Genomic DNA, 24,528 nt, shown 5'->3' on the forward strand with positions numbered 1-24,528 from the left:
AAAGCGTCATTTAGTTCCTCGTAATATAACCAAATTACATTTTTTGGTGTACTGTGCAAATCCTATACTCTTAAGCGAGCAATTCTTGTATGTATGTATATATACCTATTTATATATACATTTTATTTCGAAAACGGCTCTAACGATTTTCTTTAAAATTTCAAGGTATGTGCATATTAGTGAGAAAAAAATTCTTAACTCATTGGCCACATCGGGAAAACTCGAGGTCGACCGTTATTATATTGGTTTAAAAATGCCTCATTATCGAAAAATTAATTTTGGCTAGAATGTTTTATGAATGAAAATTTTCCGTGACGTAAACGGGAAAAACGCTGCTTACGTCACTATGCTGCAGTCATAGACATATTTATTTATGTCTATGGCTGCAGTACACTAAAATATTTCTTTGAAAACAAGAACGAGTTTTAAAGAATCAATAGACCTAATTAAACATTTGCGCACCATCTTACTGTAGATTGATTTATTATAGAACTATGAAAGAAAAGCAATGAAATTAAATGTGCCTATGTAAGTTTAGTTATTGTTTTTTAAGTGCTTAATAAATTGTTTACATTTTAATTGCGTAGAGCGGTGTAGATACCTTGTACTTTGTTGTTTATTTTGCTGGTGACTTCCAGCTGTCTCGTTCTGAGGCCGCATGCAGCCATGTGCTCTCTTCTATGTCAGCTGAGGCAAGATGGAGCCTAAGCTGGTCTTTTAAGCGTTTTGGTGTTACGTCGACCACTTTTTTAGCTCACCAAAAAAAAGACTGCCTTTGGCATACAGGATACTGCTTTGTCCAGCGTAACTGTCGGACTTAAATTCCCTCTATACAAAGGCTGCGGATACACATTTGAGACCAAAAGAAAATCTTAATCGACCAACTGCGGACAATGATTATGCTTGCCCTGGATGTGGCAAAATATGTAGGTCACAGCTGGGGCTGCGTATCCACGGGTAATACTGCAATCCTTATTAATCTTCGGACTCGAAGACAAGCCTTAAAATTATTATTATTTTGCTGGTGAATTATTACCATGTGTTCTTGCTTCGGTGTCTACTGTCCCGTACTAAACAGAGGTGCCCCACGGAAACGTTTCTTTAGAAAACTAATTCAATGATTTAAGTCTTTTAAGAAAAAAATGCGACATTTTACTTTGTCACAAAGTGCCTGTTTTACCCTATAACGTAGAGATTTGCGTCACTTGATGTTTCGTACTAAAGCCATAATGGATTTACTAATTCCATAATTAAATGTCTGAACGTAACCATCTAATAAGTTACACTGCAAAGACTTTCTTCCAAGCCAATAATAGTAGGCCAACAATAGTTTTACGCAAAAAAATGGATTGCAAAACTATAAGACGAACGTGAGCTGTGGTTTGTCTAGACTGTAGGAGGACTTAAGAGTCTTTATATTTAATCGCCATGTACAATTACATTTAGAACAAATATAACACTAAAGCAACTCTTCAGATTAGTAGTCTTTATCTGATAATTCATTTTCGTAATTACAAAAATATTCCCAAAATGACTTCGGGCATATAACCTTCTATAGGAAATTATTTAACCGAGTGAGGCTCGGCCACATGATATTGAATTATTAAACAAATAACCATGTACAAACATTTAGAACTAACAGAACACTAAAGCAACTCTTGAGATTTGTAGTCTTTATCTGATCGTTCATTTTCGTAATAACAAAAATATTCCCAAAATGACTTCGGGCAATAATTGCGTAGATCGGTGTAGATACCGGTGTAGATAATTTCTTAGGAAATTATTTAACCGAGCGAGGCTCGGCCACCTGATATTTAATATTAGATAACTAAACATAATTGCTTCGTGAATAGGGCAAAGGTTTTGTTTTGTTTTTTGGACATATTAAAGCCACAATTTTATGCTATAATTATATCCAAACCACGTGACATTTACAGTTAGATCTAGCTGTCGATTCTCTCAGAATGTACTGAACTTTTGATGATCACAATTTGTGGACGTTTGGGAGAAGAGAAAAAAGACGACAATGGCGCCCCCGGGTAGGTGCTTTGTTTCGATTAAACAGATTTTCAAGCAGAAATTATTATTTCCCTCAAAAAATTTACTACATGCCCCTTTTTATTTTTTTTTAATCTTCAGAATAAGATCAAAGATGTAGAAAATAAGGCTAGGAAATTGTTAAATCGATAATTCCAATAGTGAAGCAGAGGTTTCGTTCCTTTCTTCCAACTTTATGGATTCCAAAACCTAAAATAGAAGATCAAAATTGTGTCGCTAAAAAAAAGTAAGAAATAGTACTGACGTATCCTCTAACAAAGTCATTTACAGCCACGAAAACAATACTATTGAGAACAATGACAATTGAATCTAAAAACTATATTCTTTAATATCACATCATATTGAATATCGAAAGTATATTTATCCTCAAACTTGTTAAATACCGGTATAAGATTGTAAAACTTTTTGTAACACGATGGACCAGGACTTTGAAAGGTGAGGTTATTTGACAATCCTGTGCGGACTCAGTGAGTTGTTGTAGTATGTGTGCTTAGGTTTGTGTTTAAATCAATATGCGTAGTGCGTTGTCTGTGTGCGTGTGTGTGTGTGTTATCAAGGCGCGAGCCGTCTCACTTAAGAGGTCGAGATTATTGTCTAATTTAGAGTGTTTGTTTTCCGACATTTTCCGATATACTAAGTGCAAACTACTTGAGGTTATATTAAGTTACTGATACAGGACTGAAGATTTAAAAAAAAAATACGTTGTATAAAATTAAATTAAAAAACAAGAAAACAGTAAAGAAAAAAAAGTAGGGCCTATTAGACATGCATAAAAATATTATTATTGTTACGGTTGGTACTATCTAGGTCTATGTCAAGGTTTATGCATTATTTTAGTATTGAAAATAATCGTTTTTTAGCTAGATAGTCCAATGATAGTATGCTGGATAATGGTAAGAAAAGTCAGACATGGAAGATGATTGTTATTATTTTCGGCCTTATTTTACTTTTTTTTTTCCTCGCAAAGGGATGTAGCATAGTTAACACCTTTGACATTGCTTGTCCCAGTAAGTAAGTTTAGCGCAATATAATAATAATAATAGTAATAACGAAGGCAAACACCGTTCAATCTTTTCCATATCCCTTAATATCGTAAGTTTTATCTCCTCTTTTCTATATAAAACAAAATTAATTAGCTACCACTAATGGATTAACTAAACGGCATTTTAAAAAATTGATTCATTTGTTGTCATCGACAATCTTTATATTCAAAAAATAATTACAACTTGATCTGAAAATGGGAAGTGGGAGAAAAAAGTGTAAAAGAATCCACCTGGACAGACAGACAGACAGATTGTGTGAGTTAGTTTTAGCTTTTTTTAAAAATAACAATACAATCAATTTGCCTGGCAACTTATCCCGTGGTATGCGCTATGCCGGCCTCCATATGCACTGTCCTTAGGAAAGTTTGTGCTAGGATGTAATCTATTCTCTCTCTATATATATAATTCTCTTCATGTCTCAACAGTTCGGACAAGCAGTAAAGGAAAGATCACTCTTTTATTTCTGCGGACTAGAGTTACCTGACGAAAAAAAAAAGTATTCACCCGTCACAAAATAGCAGGGCCGGACTTAACCATTGTGACCAAGAAGTCATGGAAAGATCACTCTTTTATTTATTTCTACAAATAGTAATTTTAGCGACGAAAAAAAAAAGGGATGGGGGGAGAGAACAAGTAATCTACTCTGTAATCTGTAATCTACTCTGTATTCACCCGTCATTAAATAGCAGGGCCGGACTCAACCGTTTTGGGGCCCTATGAGAAACGGATTTCTGGGTGGTCCAATTTTTAAATCTATCTACGAGAATTGTTGACCTCAAGTAATTCTTCATTAGTTTTAGGCGCGAGAAGCTTCTTACACTAGATTGCATAATGGCGTTTTTTTTCACGCGTAGGATTGGCCTTAACTATCTATCTATCTATCTATCTATCTATCTATCTATCTATCTATCTATCTATCTATCTATCTATCTATCTATCTATCTATCTATCTATCTATCTATCTATCTATCTATCTATCTGTGAGCTTGCGCACCCAGAGCTATTTTTATATGTATTTTTGTTGTGTAGGTTAGATCTATTTTTATATATTTTATTTTTATAGGTTAGTGTCAGATTTTATAATTGTACTTCCGCATATTTTTATATAGGTTTGTGCGGGATAGTATAAAATTTGATGTACATGCTGTCTTAAAACAGTTGAGTGTACAGTTGACCAGTGGTCAGTATGTCTGTGTGACAGCTGAAGATCTTTGTGGTCTGTCGTGTAATTATTTTATTATTCTTTACCTGGGACGGCCTGTAAGCACTAGCGGATCCAGAACTTTGGAGTGGGGGGGGGGGCGATTTTTTTCCAAACCCTAACCCTAACGCCCAGTAAACCCTAACCCTATGCATAAACGTGCGTACAGCGCGCGCGCACACACACACACACACACACATACATATATATATATATATATATATATATATATATATATATATATATATATATATATATAGCATTTCTCAACCTTCGGCGAAAACAAAAAATAACTGGGGCAGAGCTATAAGATCATCTTGTGGGGTTCGGGGCTAAGCCCCGACGACAAAAGCGTTTTCTTCCTTTTTTCACTGTAGAAACGTATTCTCCTGACATCTACAGCTCATTATTCATCAATGGAGTTCGGGGCGAAGCCCCGACGCCAAAAGCGTTTTCTTGCATTCTTCACTGCAGAAACGTATTCTCCTGACCTAAAGCTCATTATTCATACTATTAAAAAAGGACCTTTCGAATAATGTTGTACTTGAAAAATATTCTAATATAATTTTATAGGCCCATAATACATGGCAAATAAAACTGATTTGTTCCTTGAAAAGATAGGATACCCCACATATTTAGATTTTTGCTTTGAGGATCGACGCCGAAAAAAAAATTATTCGATAAATAGTATTCAAGAAAATTGAAGTATAAATTGTGAGTTATAGTCCCAAATTTATTTAACTAGAAAAATATCAGATTGAGTAAAGGTTGGGAAAAGGCGACTATGAATACATTATTTGAGTTTAGAACTCATCTCAATCATGACCTTTATACTGAAAAATTTCGTTTGAATTCTAAATTTTCCAATGCAAAGTCTTTCTTAAAATAATTATGATAAATTCATGTGAAATTACATAAACTCTGTCTAGAAATGGGAGGGGCGGTAGAGTGAAAACGATTAATCCTCGCTCGTGGGGCGACTCGATATAAGAATTTAATTTATAGTGTATATAAATTATATTAGTGACAGATTTTTTTTTAATTTTGTAATTTCTTAACTATAATTCAAAAAGAAAAAGTATTGATTTGTCCGATTGGGGAAATGCGATTGCATGTATCGCCCCTCCCACCTGGTACAACCCTTTTTCATTAAAATTTACTAATGATACAATTGGAGATTAGAGTATGGTACGACATAATATACAATAGGTCACATATTTATATTATATAGATATTCAACTAATTTTGTTCACAAACTATGATTCTCCACAAAAATAGGACCGCCCCCCCCAGCACTCAGAGGGCTAGAGTGGGGAGGGTAGTACATGCAATCGCCCCCCCCCCCCTCACCCCACCGAATCGGCAAAAATACCAGTAAGGGAGCGACATAATATACAATTTATATATTAATTCAACTAATTTTGTTCACAAACTATGATTTCTCCATAAAAACGGACCGAGCCCCCCACTCAAAGGGTTTAGGTGGGAATGGCAGTAGAGATATTCGCCCCCCCCCCCCCCAACTAATCGGCAAACAGGGAACGACATAATATAAAGATAGGTTAAAATATCAATAACAAGTTCTGATAATATAGATATTTAATTGATTTTGTTAGCAAGCTGTGATTTCAACAAACAAATTTGACCGCCCCCCCATTCGAAAGTGTAGGGGGGCGGGATTGATACCATCGCCCCCTCCCGACCCCACCAAATCGGCCAACATACTAGAGGGGCGGCGAAATAATCTAAAAAAAGGTTGAAATATAAATAATTAGTATATATTTTTAACATAAGTAATAAATTGGTATACAAATTGTGTGAATCCTATACTTAAGTTCGTCCGCCCTCCCCCCTTCGGGGGGGGGGGGGGTCGGCCGAGTGGGTGGGGGGCGATCGCCCCTACCGCCCCCCCCCCCCTGGATCCGCCAGTGCCTGTAAGTTTATAACTATTTTATATTTTAGTTTACTAGATCTATGTCACACTGTGTTTAAATATGCTAGATATATTTTAACTTAGTTTTATTTCTTGGCAGCTTTTGTTTTGAGCATGTTGATTTAAAGATGGCGGCGCCCATCAGTACTGCTTTGAGTGTTCTAGATATAATAGAATATATGATTATGATGTATATGATGTATTTATAGTCTTGCATTTATGTATTGCAGGCTATTATTACTGCTGAATATAACTGCTGTGTTATTGCTGCTTTAAGCGGCTATTACTCTGCTGCTATAACCTCTGCTGCATTTATTACTGCTATTGTTATTGCTTCTGTAGATCTAGGGAATCTAGTGTTATTTTGTTTTTGTAGTGTTACCTTAGTCGGCTTAGACCTAGTGGCTTAGTCTGTTCTTAGTGAATAGTAAGGTACTACTAAGGTGTTATTGTTTTAGTTTTGGTAATGGGTTGGTTGTAGTAGTAGAATATTGTAGATCTAGACTAGTTTATTGTAGTGTGTTTGTGTATATCTAGGTCTAGTGTAGTAGTTGTAGTGATTTAGTTAGCTAATTGGCTTTATCAGTTTGTGTTAGTTGGTTTGGTTAGTTTGTTGGTTTTTGTAGTGACGTAGATTTAGAGGGTTTTAGTTAGTTGTAGTGGTTAGTATATATAGTTTATTATTGATTTTTTATGTAAATAAAGTTTCATTTTGTCTTATTTCATTTCAATTAAAGTTTGTTCTTGCTTTCATTTAGTTTAGGCTAGTATGTCTGGTTACTTAGGCGACCCTAGCCTCTTGGTCGTAGACTGAGGTGTCACAGATGAAACCCACCCAGTAGCGCAAACATCTGCCTACTGTTATAAAATTTAATGTTGAGCAGAGAAAAGGTCTATCCAGCGCCTTCTGACCTGCTCACATTTTTGGTGTCAGAAGTGGGATCTGTGCTTGAGTGACCAGTCTTATATTTTTTTTTGGGGATAAAATAGGTTCTCGTACGAGTTAGGCATTGATAGGAAGTAGTGATAGTGAAAGTTTAGTATTCCTTGAGCGTTTGTTAGAGAGTTTAGTAGGCTTTAGTTTTGAGTAGTTAGATTATGATGGACAGCGAGGCAGCAGCAGCAGAAAGAATGCAGCCGTCTCAGACAGTAATTGTGGTGCCAAGGACAGAGATGAGTATCCGGCGCTTCCATGGCGATGGTCCAGCCAGGGAAGTTGAAGAGTTCCTTCAAAATGTGGAGAGAGCATGGAAATCTCAACACATTGTTCATCCAGAGGAAAAATGTGACTTCCTCTTTGCACATCTAGATGAGGCAGTGAAGGCCGAACTTAGGTGTCACCCTCAGATGACAAGGGCATGTCCAGATGCCCTGGTACAAGTTCTACGCTCCACTTATGTAGAAAGGCGGAGCATCAACTGCCTCATTAGGCAGCTGTTCAGAATAAGCCAGCACCCGAACGAGTCTGTCCGCACCTACTCACACCGTCTCCTTCAGGCATTTGAAGCACTCACTGACAGGCAGAGAGCTCTGTCTGAAACTCCCTTTAGCGAGTCTATCATGAGGGACCAGTTTGTAGAAAACCTCAGTGACAGGACCCTAAGGAGAGACCTGCGAGAGAGACTACTCGGTAGGCCAGAAATCGAATTAGTGGCATTAAGAGACATGGCCATTAAGTGGGCACAGGACGAGGATGTCGCACCGCAAGTCAATCTCACATGCAGTGAGATAAAGATTGAAGGCCAGCTAGCTGCGCTTTCCAAACAAGTGAAGGAGCTGGCAGCCCAGATTGTACGCCTACAACTTTCAGGGCCAGAGAACTCTAGCTGTCCCCACTGCAACCACCATCAACCAGGTCAATTTAGGGACATTCCGGTCCGACAGATTACCTCACAACAGCTGTGAAGACAAATCATACTCTTAACCATAAGAGGCCAGCGACGAAGAACAAAAAATGTTACACTTGAGACAAACCTGGCCATCTTGCAAGAAATTGCAGGCTGAAGAACAGGTTCCAAGGCTAACAAGGGAACCGAGATTATCGTCAGCACCACAGACGCAACTGCTCTAACTGTGGAAGCCGGGACCACTTCACCCGAGCTTGCCCTAATATTACTGCATCAGTGCGCAACATTCAGGCTGCCTCAGTTGAACAACCACAGGCAGTACAACTACAACCTGCCCCCAAGCCAACAGAATTGTCGGTTGAGGTGTCACAGAATCCTAGGCGATCCAACACTGCACCTGATTCGTTGGTTCGCAGAAGCCAACCCGCAGTGGCAAAAATGATGTCGATTCATACAGAAATTTCCTAACCTGACACTTCTAGTCATCATGCAAAAGGAGGCAGGGAAACAAATCATTTTCTACAGTTACATCCAGTTCAACCTGAATCTACGTTTATTCCCCAAGAGGATACAGAAAACCGGAGGAAAAAGAATGATCTTCTGAATGTTGGATGTCGAGGTCTAGTTGAACGTCAAGTCAGAGGCCAGGGCAGAATGTTCATGCAATACGAGCCCTCGTGTTATATAATTACTGCCGTGCCAAAATATGCTACAGGCTGGTACATGGTCGAGGCAGAAGATGGCATTTCGTGCAGATGTGTAAGGGAGGAGGAAATGAAGTTCGTTTCCTCGCCTTACTAGCATAATTCTTGCATTTGTATTTGTAATTTGTTTTTGTTATTCAATATGCTGATTGCATTTCTATTTATCAAGATGTATTAGTTTGTAGTAACTCTATGAGTACATGTTATCTACATGTGTTTTTAAAAGCTTTTTTTTAAAGCTTAGTAGTTGCTGTACCTATTTGAGAATGTACAGAATCAAGCGTACTTTTTTTGTGTTTCTAGCTGATGAAGTGTATTCTTTTTTTGCTTTTGTCCTTGGAAAGCAATGTAATTTAAGTCATGTCATGGAGCTGTAATATTTTTGTGTCAAATAGATTTTAGTGTGTATTTTCTTTGATGGTAGAATATGTCAGCTGTATGTATGTAATGCATTTTAAGTAATTTGTTATTATCTTGTTAATTTTGTCTTATTTAATTTCAATTAAAGTTTGTTCTTGCTTTCATTTAGTTTAGGTTAGTATGTCTGGTTACTTAGGCGACTCTAGCCCCTTGGTCGTAGACTGAGGTGTCACAGATGAAACCCACCCAGTAGCGTTAACATCTGCCTACTGTTATAAAATTTAATGTTGAGCAGAGAAAAGGTCTATCCAGCGCCTCCTGACCTGCTCACATATCTATCTATCTATCTATCTATCTATCTATCTATCTATCTATCTATCTATCTATCTATCTATCTATCTATCTATCTATCTATCTTTCCAGGATTTCCAGGAGCTCCTGGTAAATCAAGAGGCCAAGAGAAATCTGTTATAGGTTATAAAATGGTTTAATTTAATGAATTAGCGCGGGTCCTAAGAACTTGCGGGGCACACTGCGGACGCATAGGTTGCAGTGGCCTAAAGCGCCACCGGTCGACTAGTAATCTTTAATTTTGAAGGAACATCCGAGACTTATAAAACAAAAGAACTAATAAAATACATAAATAAGAAAGCAAGTTTTCTTCTTCTTTATAACCTTTATTTTTTGGGCTTTTATTTGAGGGCCCCGTTTCTCTTCTTTAGGAGCGTGTGGTTTCCCTTTTAACCAGATAAAAATTTGAAACCCGACACGAAGGCAACTAACAGTTTACAATTTTGCCAATCCCTGCTATGACGTGATGTCTAGACTAGAAGTTCGAAAATCTTTTATTCAAAAACTGTTCTCTTTAACTCTTTAGCAACCAGAATATATCTTTTACTGACTTATCAGAGGCTGTTGAATGGGTCAGTTACTTACAACTGAGTTGTCAGTTGTGAACGAGATTTAAAAAAGTAAAATACCCCTTTCAGACCTTGAGGTCTACAGGGCAGACGATTTATCTATGGACGCCAGTTAACGAGGGTTAATGTGGCCAGCACAACAAACAATCTTTACTTTCCCCAATTTAAGTCAGATACCCATTAGCAGTGGCGTAGCTAGCCATGTGCGAGTGGTACGGGCCGCACGGGGCATCAAACTAAGGATACATTTTCTCAATGAAATCAACGTTTTGTAGGCTTACATACATGAACAAAGACACTCCTGAATTTGAAATGTTGACTAGAAATTAATTTAGTGTGAGCTTGCGCTCCCAGAGCTATTTTTATATGCAATTTTAGCTATTTTTATATGTAATTTTATTTTTCTACTTGTATAGGTTAGAGCTATTTTTATGTATTCTATTTTTTATAGGCTAGCGCCAGAATTAATATTTGTACTTCCGCTTTTTGTTATATATGTTAGGGTGGGTAGTATAAATAGTTAAATCCATGCTACATCCTGTACAGTTGACCAGTGTACAGCATCTGTGTGACGAGAGGTCTTGGTGATCTTAAATGCTAATAATTGTTTTCAATATTTTTATTCCTGTACCTGGGACGGAGTGCTATTATTACTGCTGAATATAGCTGCTGAAATACATGCTGCTATTTTTACTGCTATTACTCTGCTGTTTTAACTGTTGAAATACATGCTGCTGTATCTAATATTGCTGCTTTAAGCTGCTGCTGTAGATCTAGATTCTAGTGTTATTTTGTTTCTGTAGAGTTGTCTTAGTTAACTTAGTACTTAGTCGGCTTAATCTGTTCTTAGTGAATAGTAAGGTACTAAGGTGTTCTTGTTTTAGTTTTAGCTATGGGTTGGTTGTAGTAGTAGAATATTGTAGATCTAGACTAGTTTATTGTAGAGTGTTAGTGTAGATCTAGGTCTAGTGTAGTAGTAGTTGTAGTGATTTAGTTAGATGGTTGGTTTTATCAGTTTGTGTTAAATAGTTGGTTTGGTTAGTTTGTTGGTGTTTGTAGTGGCGTAGATTTAGAGGGTTTTAGTTAGTTGCTGGGTTCAGTTGTAGTGGTTAGTGTATATATATTATATTTTATTATTGTTTTATTTTTAAGTGAATAAAGTTTCATTTGTCTTATAATTTAATTTCAAGTAAAGTTTCGTTGGTGCTTTCATTTAGTTTAGATTAGAATGTCTGGTTACTTAGGTGACTCTAGCCCCTTGGTCGCAGACCGAGGTGCACAGATTGAGCCCACCCAGTAGCGTTAACATCTGCCTACTGTTATAGAATTTAATGTTGAGAAGAGAAAAGGTCTCTCAGAGCCCCCTGACCTGCTCACATTAGTTAATTGATTAATCTCCTATATTCTTTTTTAAATTAAACGTAAGCTGTTAATCAGGTTGAATCAAGTTTACTAGATTTGTTAAATCTCCGAAGGCAACGCACTTTAACACGCTCAAGCACATTTAGTTACTCCATTATTCAGTACGCTGGTTTCATCTAGATCTAGAGCTTATAATAGACTCTAAAATAGCACAATCTGGCACTTAATGGGCATCGCAAACAAGTTGAAGAAGAATGACAAAGACAAAATATAGGTCATGACTATTTAAGTACGATCCACTCCTGAGAAAATGTAGCTTAGTTCCAGCCCAAACACGTACATGTCTCCACAAATACTTAAGGAACCTATTGTTATATTGGCTGATAATGAGACAAATATTTTTCGTTTCCTTTTTTTTTTTTTTGTATTGACAGTTCAACTGACATCACAAAACTGGATTTTGATTTTGTTGAGGTTACAACGTTGTCATGGATAATGACAGGGTACAAATTCTGTAGTCTTTTATTAACATCATCTTAATTCATTATCTGCTTGAACCATTCTCTGAGTCTGGCTTGAATTCGGGCTGAAATCTATTCAGTAACAGTTTTCGTAACACTGGACTGATTATACACCTTTTTTATCGCTAGGACGTCCTCAACCAAATAACTGAAACTAGCCTTAAGCGCTTGGTTAAAACGTGCTGGAGCGCCAGAAGAGAAATCGTTAAGATAGTCATTTTAAAAGATTATAGAAACTCTAGAGACATTGACTAGAACCACTGGCGGATCCAGGGGGGGGGGGGCGGTAGGGTATGTCGTACCACACTCTAATCTCAAATTGTATCATTAGTAAATTTAAATGAAAAAGGGTTGTACCAGGTGGGAGGGGCGGTACATGCAATCGCATTTCCCCCATCGGACAAATCAATACTTTTTCTTTTTGTATTATAGTTAAGAAATTACAAAATTTAAAAAATCTGTCACTAATATAATTTATATATACTATAGATTAAATTCTTATATCGAGTCGCCCCATACCTATTCTTTAATGCCAAATGCAATCTTTAGCAGAAATTAGTAAAGGAGCGAGGATTAATCGTTTTCACTCTACCGCCATTCCCATTTCCAGACAGAGTTTTTGTAATTTCACATGAAGTTATCATAAGTATTTTAAGAAAGACTTTGCATTGGAAAAGTTAGAATTCAAACGAAATTTTTCAGTATAAGAGTCATGATTGAGATGAGTTCTAAACTCAAATAACGTTTTCATAGTCGCCTTTTCCCAACCTTTACTCAATCTGATATTTTTCTAGCTAAATAAATTTGGGACTATAACTCACAATTTATACTAGAGTTTTCTTGAATACTATTTATCGAATAAGTTTTTTTTCGGCGACGATCCTCAAAGCAAAAATCTAAATACGTGGGGTATCCTATCTTTTCAAGGAACAAATCGGTTTTATTTGCAATGTATTATGGGTCTATAAATTCAAATTAGAATATTTTTCAAGTACAACATTATTCGAAAGGTCGTTTTTTAATAGTATGAATAATGAGCTTCAGGTCAGGAGAATGCGTTTCTGCAGAGAAGAATGCAAGAAAACGCTTTTGGCGTCGGGGCTTCGCCACGAACTCCATTTATGGATAATGAGTTGTAGATGTCAGGATAATGCGTTTCTGCAGAGAAGAATGCAAGAAAACGCTTTTGGCGTCGGGGCTTCGCCCCGAACTTCATTTATGGGTAATGAGTTGTAGATGTCAGGAGAATGCGTTTCTGCAATGAAGAATGCAAAAAAACGCTTTTGGCGTTGGGGCTTCGCCCCGAACTCCATTGATGAATAATGAGCTGTACTTGTCAGGAGAATGCGTTTCTGCAGTGAAAAAAGCAAGAAAACGCTTATGGCGTCGGGGCTTCGCCCCGAACTTCACCAGAGAACCTTATCGCGCTACCCCAGTTGTTTTGTTTTTCGCCGAAGGTTGAGAAATGCTGCTTTTTTTATTCTCATATTTATATATATATATATATATATATATATATATATATATATATATATATATATATATATATATATATATATATATATATATATATATATATATATACATATGTGTGTGAGTGTGTGTGCGTGTGTGTGTGCGTGTGTGTGTGTGTGTGCGCGCGCTGTATGCACGTTTATGCGTAAGGTTAGGGTTTACTGGGCGTTAGGGTTAGGGTTTGGAAAAAAATCGCCCCCCCCCCCCCCCCCATTCCAAAGTTCTGGATCCGCTAGTGACTAGAACAGATGAAAACTCTTCTACTAGGTATGAAGCAGGCGGATTGTTAGTTACTATGTAGTCTTCATTTTTTTTTCCCCTTTTATTAACTGAATTAAGGACGCGTAAGTCTACCTTCAAAAACAAGAGATTATCAATTCGAGACTGCGCACTTAAACGGAAAACATTAAAAACATGTATAACTTCTGGTCGGGAGAACATCGCTGAAGCCAGTGTTACCTTGACAGAAGCATGTGCTCAAAGACGTGTTAGCCACAAGATGCCAGACGACAAAGGTGAAGATCCTGAAGTGAAGAGCATAGGATGTGAATTTATTCTTCCTTGGACGGGATAATTCAAGAAATAATAACCTGATATAAGCTATGTCATGATGTGGCAGGTAAATATGAAGTTTTGTCACCGTCCCAACTAGTGAATCTTCAAATCGAAATCAATATCGATAGTGCTTATAGCGACACTGAGAAAGACGAATTTCATCTGGAGCGAAAGAGACTTCAACAGTTTGTCGCAGGTTCTTTAGAAGCATTTGAACTTCTGCAACAAGGATCTGTTTGAGATCTTGAGTTTTAATTTAAAAAATGTTGGCTAGATGGTTTAGTTCTAAATATTATCTTTATTTTCATATTTCTGACAATTGTGGTAAGTGGGTTTCTGAGCAAGCAAAGTTTTTTCAGACTCATGCTGATCAATACTTAATGGCAATTAACGCCTAAAAAATTTGCTACTCACCAATTTGCCAATTTTCGTAAAAAAAAATATATTTCAATTTTGCCAGCAAGAAAGCAGCTAAGAATTTTGTAGTAACTTGTTATTAATTTTTTTATTATTTTTTTTTGCACATAAGCAATACTTTAACAATCAATACACATTAGGTCGAAGAAAAGTTAGTTCACTGTTTTATTTCGGTTTTTTTTTCTGAAAAGGGGTGGGTATCACGAGGAGCTGGGTATGATATACATCTGGACCGTTGGGGCACCACAAAAGATCTGTCAACCTTCTTTCTCCATTCTTCTGTCATTTGCCTTTGATAGAATTTCATTCTGATATTTTTTCTGAAAATATTGAAACCTGCCTTTTAACTGCCTGTGTGGACTACTTCGGGGGACGATTTTGAGTTTCTTTTTTCACACAAACTATCTTTGTAACCTTGTTATTTAAGAGTTAAAGAGACACCTTGTCACATAGTGGTTTATAGTGGACATAAGCCTATGTTATTGTAGTCATGGCGATAAGTCGCTAGTTGTCATCCAATTTTGAACTTGTTCCTAGTACCTTTCTATGTAAAATGCTTTTAACTTTTTTATTCTCAACCTAGATCTATTATTATTATTATTATAGCTTTTATATAGCGCTACTTTCATGCTTATAGCATGCTTAGAGCGCTTTGGTCCAATCTCATTTGTGAACCAGTGTGGGGGGGGGGGGGTATCTAGGAGTTGGTTTTCCGTGCTGCGCTCAGTAAACGCAACTCTGCCCGAGTCGGGTGTCGAACCTCGAGCCCCCTTCTAGTAGCCAAACCAAGCCAAGTTCAAGCGCACTTAGCCTCTCTACCACGCTTCAATATAACTAGCATTACCTACCGGTTACGCCTGTTACACTACTCCCGGGCTATACAGTGTTTATTTTGCCTTGGACCCCTCTCCCTTTTTTCTTACTAATAACAATAATAATAAAAAAAAGTCCAGATGTACGATTGCAAACTGACATTAAAAAAAAATTAACTGCTGTGTTTTCCGTTGTGAAAATGACTTAGTTGTTCTAGACGCAAGGAAATTATAAACAGGTTAAATTTTGGTATTTTTTCGCTCACCGCAATTGCGAGAATTATTGATAGCAGTGATTGGTGAGTGAATGAATCAGTCAGGACTCTTGCGTTTGTTTATATATATATATTACATATGTAATGAGATATTTTCTATTTTCAATAGCTTTCTTGTTGATCAGTTGTTGCCAAGCAACAAGTCAGATGTCTTCATGATTAGCCAATCAGCTAGCAGCGCCGGTGTTTTGATCAGCGATGAGGACTTTAACAATTTCAACAATTATTTTCTCCAGATGTCACTTTCATTGATTTCTTCCGTTGGCATCGTGACAAATGTCATTAATGTCATAGTCTACTGGAAGCATGTGCCGAAAGACGGTGTCACATCTACGTTTATTTTCCTGTCTGTGTCTGACGTAGCATGCTGCGTGTTCTCTTTGCTTAGCATCTGTTGTCATATCGTCCAGGGTCACTGGCCCATCAGGGGTGTTAATATGTTAGCAGTCCAGTACGCATACCTTGGTTATACCCGGGGATGCGCCTACGTCATTTCTACCTGCCTTACGGTCTACCTATCAGTGGAACGCTGTTTCTGCATCAAATTCCCGCTTAATGTCAAGGTTATCCTTGCCCCGCACCGCTCTTTGCTCATTAAATTTTCCATCGTGGTCTTTGGTCTTGCCTGTTTCGCTCCAGCCTGGGCCACACAAGGCCTGCAGGTCGTCTTCGACACTACCACCAACGAAACTCACCTTGACCTTTGGCTGGCTGACTGCAGGCGAGAGATCGATCTTTTTGTTGACACGTTTGCCGGAGTTGTGATACCAACCGTCGCCCAAGTCGTGATAACTGTCTGTGCTGTTTTTATCATCAACGGCCTAAAATCGTCCGCCGAATTTCGACAGGCCGCCTCAGGAAAACAAATAAAGTCCAAACTGGGAGAGACAACTTTGCTCGAAGACTTGGGCGACAAGACTCAGACGATCATGACGTCAAAGGAAGCCAAAGCAGCAAAAGTTGTAGTCCTTGTCGCCGTCCTCTTCTTCGCCTGCAATGTCCCAGTTCTGCTGGTGGCCTACACAAGGATGTTTATCACTGAGCTTGACTTCGGTAAAATGTATTACAAACTGTACACTGTACTGTACACCGTAGTCTACGTCTCTGGGCTGATCAACGCCTGCGTGAACATTGTGATCTACTATACAGTTAGCGCCAAATTCAAGTCAGTATTTCTCTCAGTGCTCTGCAGGTCATAAAAAGAATTATTAAGAAAAATTCTACACTGGCCACTGGATGCAGGGCCGGTCCTACAGATTGCGGGGCCCGATGCGAAACGGATTTCGCGGGGCCCAGTCTGGGTATGGAGAACGATAATAAGTGAAAATTAAGATTTTGTATTAGAAAATAAATTCGTCTTTGCATTTTATTCATACTTTACTAAGTACAAAATCACTGTCAAATTACCTTTACAAGCCTTCTACAGTAGATAGTAGTTTTCCAACAAAAAAAGCCGATAAACATTCAGATCTGCCTTTTAAATTTACTATCGACTAGCAAAATAGGCCTATCCCTTTTTTTAATAGGTCGAGATAGATTTAGATCTATATTTGTATGCCAGTGACTATAAAAGTAAATTAACTATTATAACTTTCTATGTACAGCTGTATCCGCCACATTTTTAAACGACAATGCTGTTGTTTTTTTTTTAATGAGTAGAATTGGTGTTTACCATATTGAATATTCAATGACACCCCGAAATGACAATTTTGTCTGTCTTTAAGGAGACTTGCATGAGTTTTCAGAAGATTTTAATAAGTTCAGGAGATTGTTATGACTTTTTCGTATAAATTGCTATTTCAGGAGAATTTCAGGAACCCTTAAATAATAAGTTAAAATGGTTTATTTTAACAATTTACACGGGGCCTATGAAAGTGCGGGGCCCACTGCGGCCGCATAGGTTGCAGTGAACTAAGACCGGCCCTGACTGGATTAAGAAAATCTTCAATGAATTGTGGTTACCTGTAGAGAATATCCGGACAGTAACAACGAATAAATATAAGCTCACGTTTTTTTAAGGCCTAATAAAAAAAAGTTAAGTAAAACCTTATCGTTGGTCTTTTTTTTAAGCGTCTCTAACTAGGATGGCTTCCTGGTGTGTGCTCAAGACTGTCATCCCGATGGTCACAAGTTTAAACTCTGCTAGCTTTGCCTTCCTGGTGTGTGCTCAAGACTGTCGTCCCGATGGTCACAAGTTCAAACTCTGCTAGCTTTGCCTTCCTGGTGTGTGCTCAAGACTGTCGTCCCGATGGTCACAAGTTCAAACTCTGCTAGCTTTGCCTTCCTGGTGTGTGCTCAAGACTGTCGTCCCGATGGTCACAAGTTCAAACTCTGCTAGCTTTGCCTTCCTGGTGTGTGCTCAAGACTGTCGTCCCGATGGTCACAAGTTCAAACTCTGCTAGCTTTGCCTTCCTGGTGTGTGCTCAAGACTGTCGTCCCGATGGTCACAAGTTCAAACTCTGCTAGCTTTGCCTTCCTGGTGTGTGCTCAAGACTGTCGTCCCGATGGTCACAAGTTCAAACTCTGCTAGCTTTGCCTTCCTGGTGTGTGCTCAAGACTGTCGTCCCGATGGTCACAAGTTCAAACTCTGCTAGCTTTGCCTTCCTGGTGTGTGCTCAAGACTGTCGTCCCGATGGTCACAAGTTCAAACTCTGCTAGCTTTGCCTTCCTGGTGTGTGCTCAAGACTGTCGTCCCGATGGTCACAAGTTCAATCTCGACTAGCTTTGCCTTCCTGGTGTGTGCTCAAGACTGTCGTCCCGATGGTCACAAGTTCAAACTCTGCTAGCTTTGCCTTCCTGCATTAGGTTTGTTGTAACACAGTAAAAAAAACTTTAAAAAAAAAAAGCCTATATAAGGAAAAGAAGCGAAATAACCGCACAGTTACTACCATATCAATCTTAATACTGCCAGATTTATCTCCTTTCTTCTTTATAAAACAAAATAAATTAATAACCATTAATTAACTCACTAATTCATCAATATTTGTTTATCGATACATGTGTTGTCATCAACAATAATTAATTGTGCGAAGTTTCAACATGATCGGCAATGAGAAGTGGAAGAAATAACGTGTACACCAGACGGACAGACAGACCAAGTGATTTGAACTGAGACTCTGTGTCTTAATTATCCTTTGAGGGAAGGAGTTTAAGGAACAGTATAGCAGGTCAGTGCGGGCCGGATATAGCCCGCGGTTCGTAATTTCCGTATTATTGGCCAAGGTCATAAAGGTAATATGTCTTAAGATAAACTTAAATATATTAAGCAAAATAAAACAAAAATACTGTTATGACTTTGCCATGCGCACCGCCATCCAAGATAGTGCAGAAAGAAGGTGCGCACTATCTGTGACTAAGCAAGTCGGATGTTGACATTAAGAGACTAACGATTTCCGCCCAAGTAGAGAGCCAATATGGAGATGCTGTACTCAAGGCAGATGCCCTTTGTGTTTGTCATGTCTCTATTGAAATAAACGTCTATGTCCTCGTTGAGTTGCCTCACTTAAGTTATTACAATTGGTTGTCAGAAGTGGGATTTATAGGCAACTCAACGAGAGGAGGTAGGATTAGATCTCTATGGCATCGCTGAAGCTATTACATCAGCTCTTAATTAAAGAGCTAAGACAAGAGCTTCGAGACCGATGTTTAAAACCTGTCGGTAGCAGGGAAACGCTCACGGCTCGTCTGCGGCAAGCTCTGATCGATGAAGAGGAAGATCCGGAGACCTATCAATTTGAAATTGAGCCTGGGATTGTTGATGTAATGGGCAAGATCCAGGACTTTGTGGATGCATTTGATGAACAACTGAACAACTGAACATGATTGGGAACAAGATGGGAAACATGAGCAGGAACATAATGTTGAACAAAGTTGATAAAAGTGTATTACAAGTAGAAGGCCAAATAGACCAAAGTGATAACATTGTGTCGCAAGCAAAAGGAGGAATAAACTCGTTAGGGAAGGAGCAGTTGCCTGGTCAGGACTGTGGCTGCACAAACAGTGGTGATGGAGGCGCTGGGGATTGGAGCGCTGTCTATGACTGTGTTGTGGGCAAGTCTGTCGGGGATGACTTTCAAGGCGAGAAACGTGACAACGATTGCTGCGACGATCTGAATGGTATGTTTCAAATCGAAAGGAAAGAAACAAATAAAGAAACAAGAGAAGTCTGTTATGTGCCTGAAGTGTTTGTTCCTGTTGTACCTGTTACCAGTACCTCAATGAGCCGGACAGATCAAGACAACGTTGGGTCTGCTTTCTGCTGTGGACCTTAAAGACCTCTGTTTATCTGTCAGTACCTTTGGCGAGAATTCAAACCATGAAAGCCTCAAGACCGTTTCTGATTCCTTGCCTTTGATGTCGTCGAGTGAAATTGCGAATACGGGCCCCAACAATGGCCGAGACAGAAACAACGAATTTGACTTTGGCAGCGGCATAAGAGAGAACTCGATGCTTGGCAACTGCATCCAGGCGATTGACATGGACTGTATATGCGGCGTCCTGCGGGGACAGTGCCCATGCCAAGAAAACCAGCTACAAGATCTGAACTTGACAGAAATGTGTACTTCTGCCCACTTCAGTGAGAATGACTTGAACGGTGGTGAATTAATTCCAGCAAAACCTGATGTAATGGTGGATGAACATTACAAGGATGCTTCATGGGCATACCTTACAGATGAGGCTGAGAAAGACTATGTGCTTGAAACCATGGCTACAAGTGGGCCTACAACTGTGTCACGAGACGTCCATGGAAAAGGTCCGCTGACTCAGCGTCTTGGAACAACAACTCTGGAATCTACAAAGATCGCCACAACCTCCATTTGTGTTACGTGGCTGGCAACCATGACCTCCACTAACTCTCCCTGTGTCATCTGGCTGGCATCAGCGACTATCGTCATGAGGTTGAAGCAGCGACCACGACATCGTCTCAAGCGTAGACTAGCCAACTGGAAGAAGAGGAAGCGACGGCCGCGGAATACTGTGCAGATGGCTTCGTGGGCAACAGGCTCCCTGCCGTCTGTGGCTCCCACGGATCGACCTCCACCTGAACTGTCAAACCTCAGCTGCAGTGTTTCTTTTCGAGACGAAAAGTGCTAAGACGGGGGCAATGTTATGACTTTGCCATGCGCACCGCCATCCAAGATAGTGCAGAAAGTAGGTGCGAACTATCTGTGACTAATCAAGTCGGATGTTGACATTAAGAGACTAACGATTTCCGCCCAAGTAGAGAGCCAATATGGAGATGCTGTACTCAAGGCAGATGCCCTTTGTGTTTGTCATGTCTCTATTGAAATAAACGTCTATGTCCTCGTTGAGTTGCCTCACTTAAGTTATTACAATACTATAAAAAGACTTATATTAAGGAAAGAGCTGTGAATTTACAAACGTATATCTCACTACTGTAAGATTTATTTCCCTTTTCGATATAAAAAAAATAATTTAATTACCACTATTTAATTGATAAATTTTTATATTTTTGTATTGATTCATGTTTAGTTAGAAGCAATGAATAATTTTGAAAAGTTTCAACTTGATCTGAGAATGGGAAGTGGGAGAAGTAACGTTTTCAAAATGTGTACCAGACAGACAAACAGACAGAGTCAGTTGATATAAGCTTTGTAAAAATTAATCTACTTTGTTCTACAATGGCTTAGAAAATTGTTCTACTGTACTTACAAGTGTCACCTCTGTTGATTTGCTGTTTGGTGTGTTTTTAAATAGGGTAGCTATCTGTTGTTGATGGTCGTTGACTTGTACCACCAAACTGCTAGTAGACAACTAAATCGCTGTAGGCGTATTATATTTTAACTTATAAAATTTCAATAAACTCAGCAGAATTCACGGATCTGTGGGAGAAGGACCTCCAGCTGTATAGTACATGACGCATGAGTCATCTAGAAGCTGACTGGCCGAATTCAATGTCTCCAGCTGTATAGTATATGACGCACGAGTCATCTGGAAGCTGACTGGCCGAATTCAATGTCTCCAGCTGTATAGTATATGGCGCATGAGTCATCTGGAAGCCGACTGTCCGAATTCATTGTCTCCAGCTGTATAGTATATGACGCACGAGTCATCTGGAAGCCTACTGGTCGAATTCATTGTCTCCAGCTGTATAGTATATGACGCACGAGTCATCTGGAAGCCGAATGTCCGAATTCATTGTCTCCAGCTGTATAGTATATGACGCATGAGTCATCTGGAAGCCTACTGGCCGAATTCATTGTCTCCAGCTGTATAGTATATGACGCACGAGTCATCTGGAAGCCTACTGGCCGAATTCATTGTCTCCAGCTGTATAGTATATGACGCACGAGTCATCTGGAAGCCTACTGGCCGAATTCATTGTCTCCAGCTGGACGACCATTGGAAAGACATGGGGGCAGTTGGGCAGTCTCGCCCAGATCCGTAAAGCCTGGAGGAAACTAGTTGGTGACGGGACCACAGGCTGAGTTGAGAAGATGAGATGAAACTTATAAGTGTAGAACAACTATTATATGGCTGATACAAATTTTTCGTTTATACACTCTTCCGGATACCGGATACACCAAAAGGAAACTTGTTATTTGTTAAACAGCTTCCATGAATGAAACTCTTCGATTATTACTGTATTTATTTATTTTATTCTTTGGGGGGGGGGGGGAGGCGGGGGGGGGGGCGCGGGTGTGATACAATGATCACTCACTAAATTATCAAGTATCAAATGATTTGCAACATGTAAAATATGTGTGTCTGCATTTGGCATGAGAGAGACCTCTATACTTTAAACTTATCGTCAGTCAATCTGCTGACAAGTGCGGTACAAGATCTTTAAATACTCGCAGATTTGGGCGCATTCCCAACTAGCCGCCGTCTATGGTTGACCCTTCCAACGTGTTAATGGTAGCAAAGTGGAACTAGTACAAAGTCCTTTTTTTTTTAATTTGCACTGGCTGGATTAGTAACGTGCTTGCTTCCGAACCGAATATCTCTGATTCGAATCTCGATGAAGACTGAGATTTTAAAATTTCTGGATTTTTTAGTACGCCCCCTGAGTCTATCAACTCTAATGGGCAACGAGAGGAACGACATTACTTCGGGAAAAGTAAAGGCGGTTGATCGTTGTGTTGGACATATGACACCCTTACCAGCCGCCGGCCATAAAAACAGAAGATCTTTACATTTTATGCTCCATAGATCGTAGGGTATGTGAGGGTACTTTATTTTACAATTTTTCAATTCTAGTAACTGTTTAACATTAATGTCACGGTACAACCGCACTAGAATATAACAATGCAATATTTGCTAATAATAAATATTTGGTTATCTAGCACTCACTGGCGGATCCAGGGGGGGGGGCGGTAGGGGCGATCGCCCCCCCCCCCCACTCGACCGACCCCCCCCCCCGAAAGGGGGGGGGGCGGACGAATTATAGTATAGAATTCACACAATTTGTATGCGAATTTATTACTTATGTTAATAATATATACTAATTATTTATATTTCAACGTATTTTTAGATTATTTTGCCCCCCCCCCTTCTAGTATTTTGGCCGATTTGGTAGGGTCGGGAGGGGCGATGGCATCAATCCGCCCCCCCACCATAAACTTTCGAGTGGGGGGGGCGGTCCTATTTATTTATAGAAATCGCAGCTTGCTAACAGAATCAATTAAATATCTATATGATTAAAACTTGTTATTGGTATTTTAACCGGTCTTTATATAATTTCGTTCACCTGTTGGCCGATTGGAAGGGGAAGAGCGAATACCTCCACCGCCCTTCCTATCTAAACCCTTTGAGTGGGGGGGGGGGCGGTGCTGCTTTTATGGAGAAATCATAGTATGTAAACAAAATTAGTCGAATATCGGACAAATCAATACTTTTTCTTTTTGTATTATAGTAAGAAATTACAAAATTTAAAAAATCTGTCACTAATATAATTTATATATGCTATAAAGTAAATTCTTCTATCGAGTCGCCCAACCCCTATTCTTTAATGCAAAATGCTATCAATAGCAGAAATTATAAAAAGGAGCGAGATTTAATAGTTTTCATTTTACCGCGGTACTCTATCTCCTATTTTTCTAGTTAAATAATTTTAGGACTATAACTCACAATGTATGCTAGAATTTTATTGAATATTATTAATCGAATTTTTTTTTTCGGCCGCGATCCTCAAAACCTTAATCTAAATATGTGGGGTATCTAATCTTTTCAAAGAACAAATCGGTTTTATTTGCAATGTATTAAGGGACTATAAATTCATATTAGAATATTTTTTGTCATTATTCAAAAGACACTTTATAATAGAATGAATAATGAGCTGTAGGGCACGAGAATGCGTTACTGCAGTGAAGAATGCCAGAAAACGCTTTTAGCGTCGAGGCTTCGCCCCGAACCCCACTGATAAATAATGAGCTGTAGATGTCAGAAGAATGCGTTTCTGCAGTTAAAAAATGCAAGAAAACGCTTTTGGCGTCGGGGCTTCGCCCCGAACCCCACTGATAAATAATGAGCTGTAGATGTCAGAAGAATGCGTTTCTGCAGAGAAAAATGCAAGAAAACGCTTTTGGGCGTCGGGGCTTCGCCCCGAACACCACTAATAAGTAATGAGCTGTAGATGTCAAGAGAATGCGTTTCAGCCGTGAAAAATTCAACAAAACGCTTTTGGCGTCGGGGCTTCGCCCCGAACCCCACTGATAAATAATGAGCTGTAGATGTCAGAAGAATGCGTTTCTGCAGAGAAAAATGCAAGAAAACGCTTTTGGGCGTCGGGGCTTCGCCCCGAACCCCACTGAAAAAGCTTACATCGCTCTCCCAGACCCCCAAGCTTGCAAGAGAAAGACTGTTTTTTTTCTGTTTTTTTCGCCGAAGATTGAGAAACAGTCTTATTTTATTCTCATATATCGAATATATATATATATATGGTGTACGCACGTTTATGTATAGGGTTAGGGTTTACTGGGCGTTAGGGTTAGGGTTTGGAAAAAAATCGCCCCCCCCCACTCCAAAGTTCTGGATCCGCCAGT

The 24,528-nt window shown here is 39.0% G+C and overlaps 1 protein-coding gene across 1 annotated transcript; it reads left to right on the top strand.

The window, feature by feature from the left end:
- Positions 1 to 115: 115 nt before the first annotated feature.
- LOC129922091 (alpha-1A adrenergic receptor-like) lies at positions 116 to 17,539 on the top strand. The gene is made up of 2 exons (XM_056006644.1): positions 116 to 165; positions 15,633 to 17,539. Exon 2 carries the CDS (start codon positions 15,679 to 15,681, stop codon positions 16,720 to 16,722), a length of 1,044 nt encoding a protein of 347 aa, XP_055862619.1. The 5' UTR covers positions 116 to 165; positions 15,633 to 15,678; the 3' UTR covers positions 16,723 to 17,539.
- The last annotated feature ends 6,989 nt before the right edge of the window (positions 17,540 to 24,528 follow it).

The sequence above is a fragment of the Biomphalaria glabrata genome, chromosome 12, assembly GCF_947242115.1.
Source record: "Biomphalaria glabrata chromosome 12, xgBioGlab47.1, whole genome shotgun sequence".
Taxonomy (NCBI): Eukaryota; Metazoa; Mollusca; class Gastropoda; family Planorbidae; genus Biomphalaria; species Biomphalaria glabrata.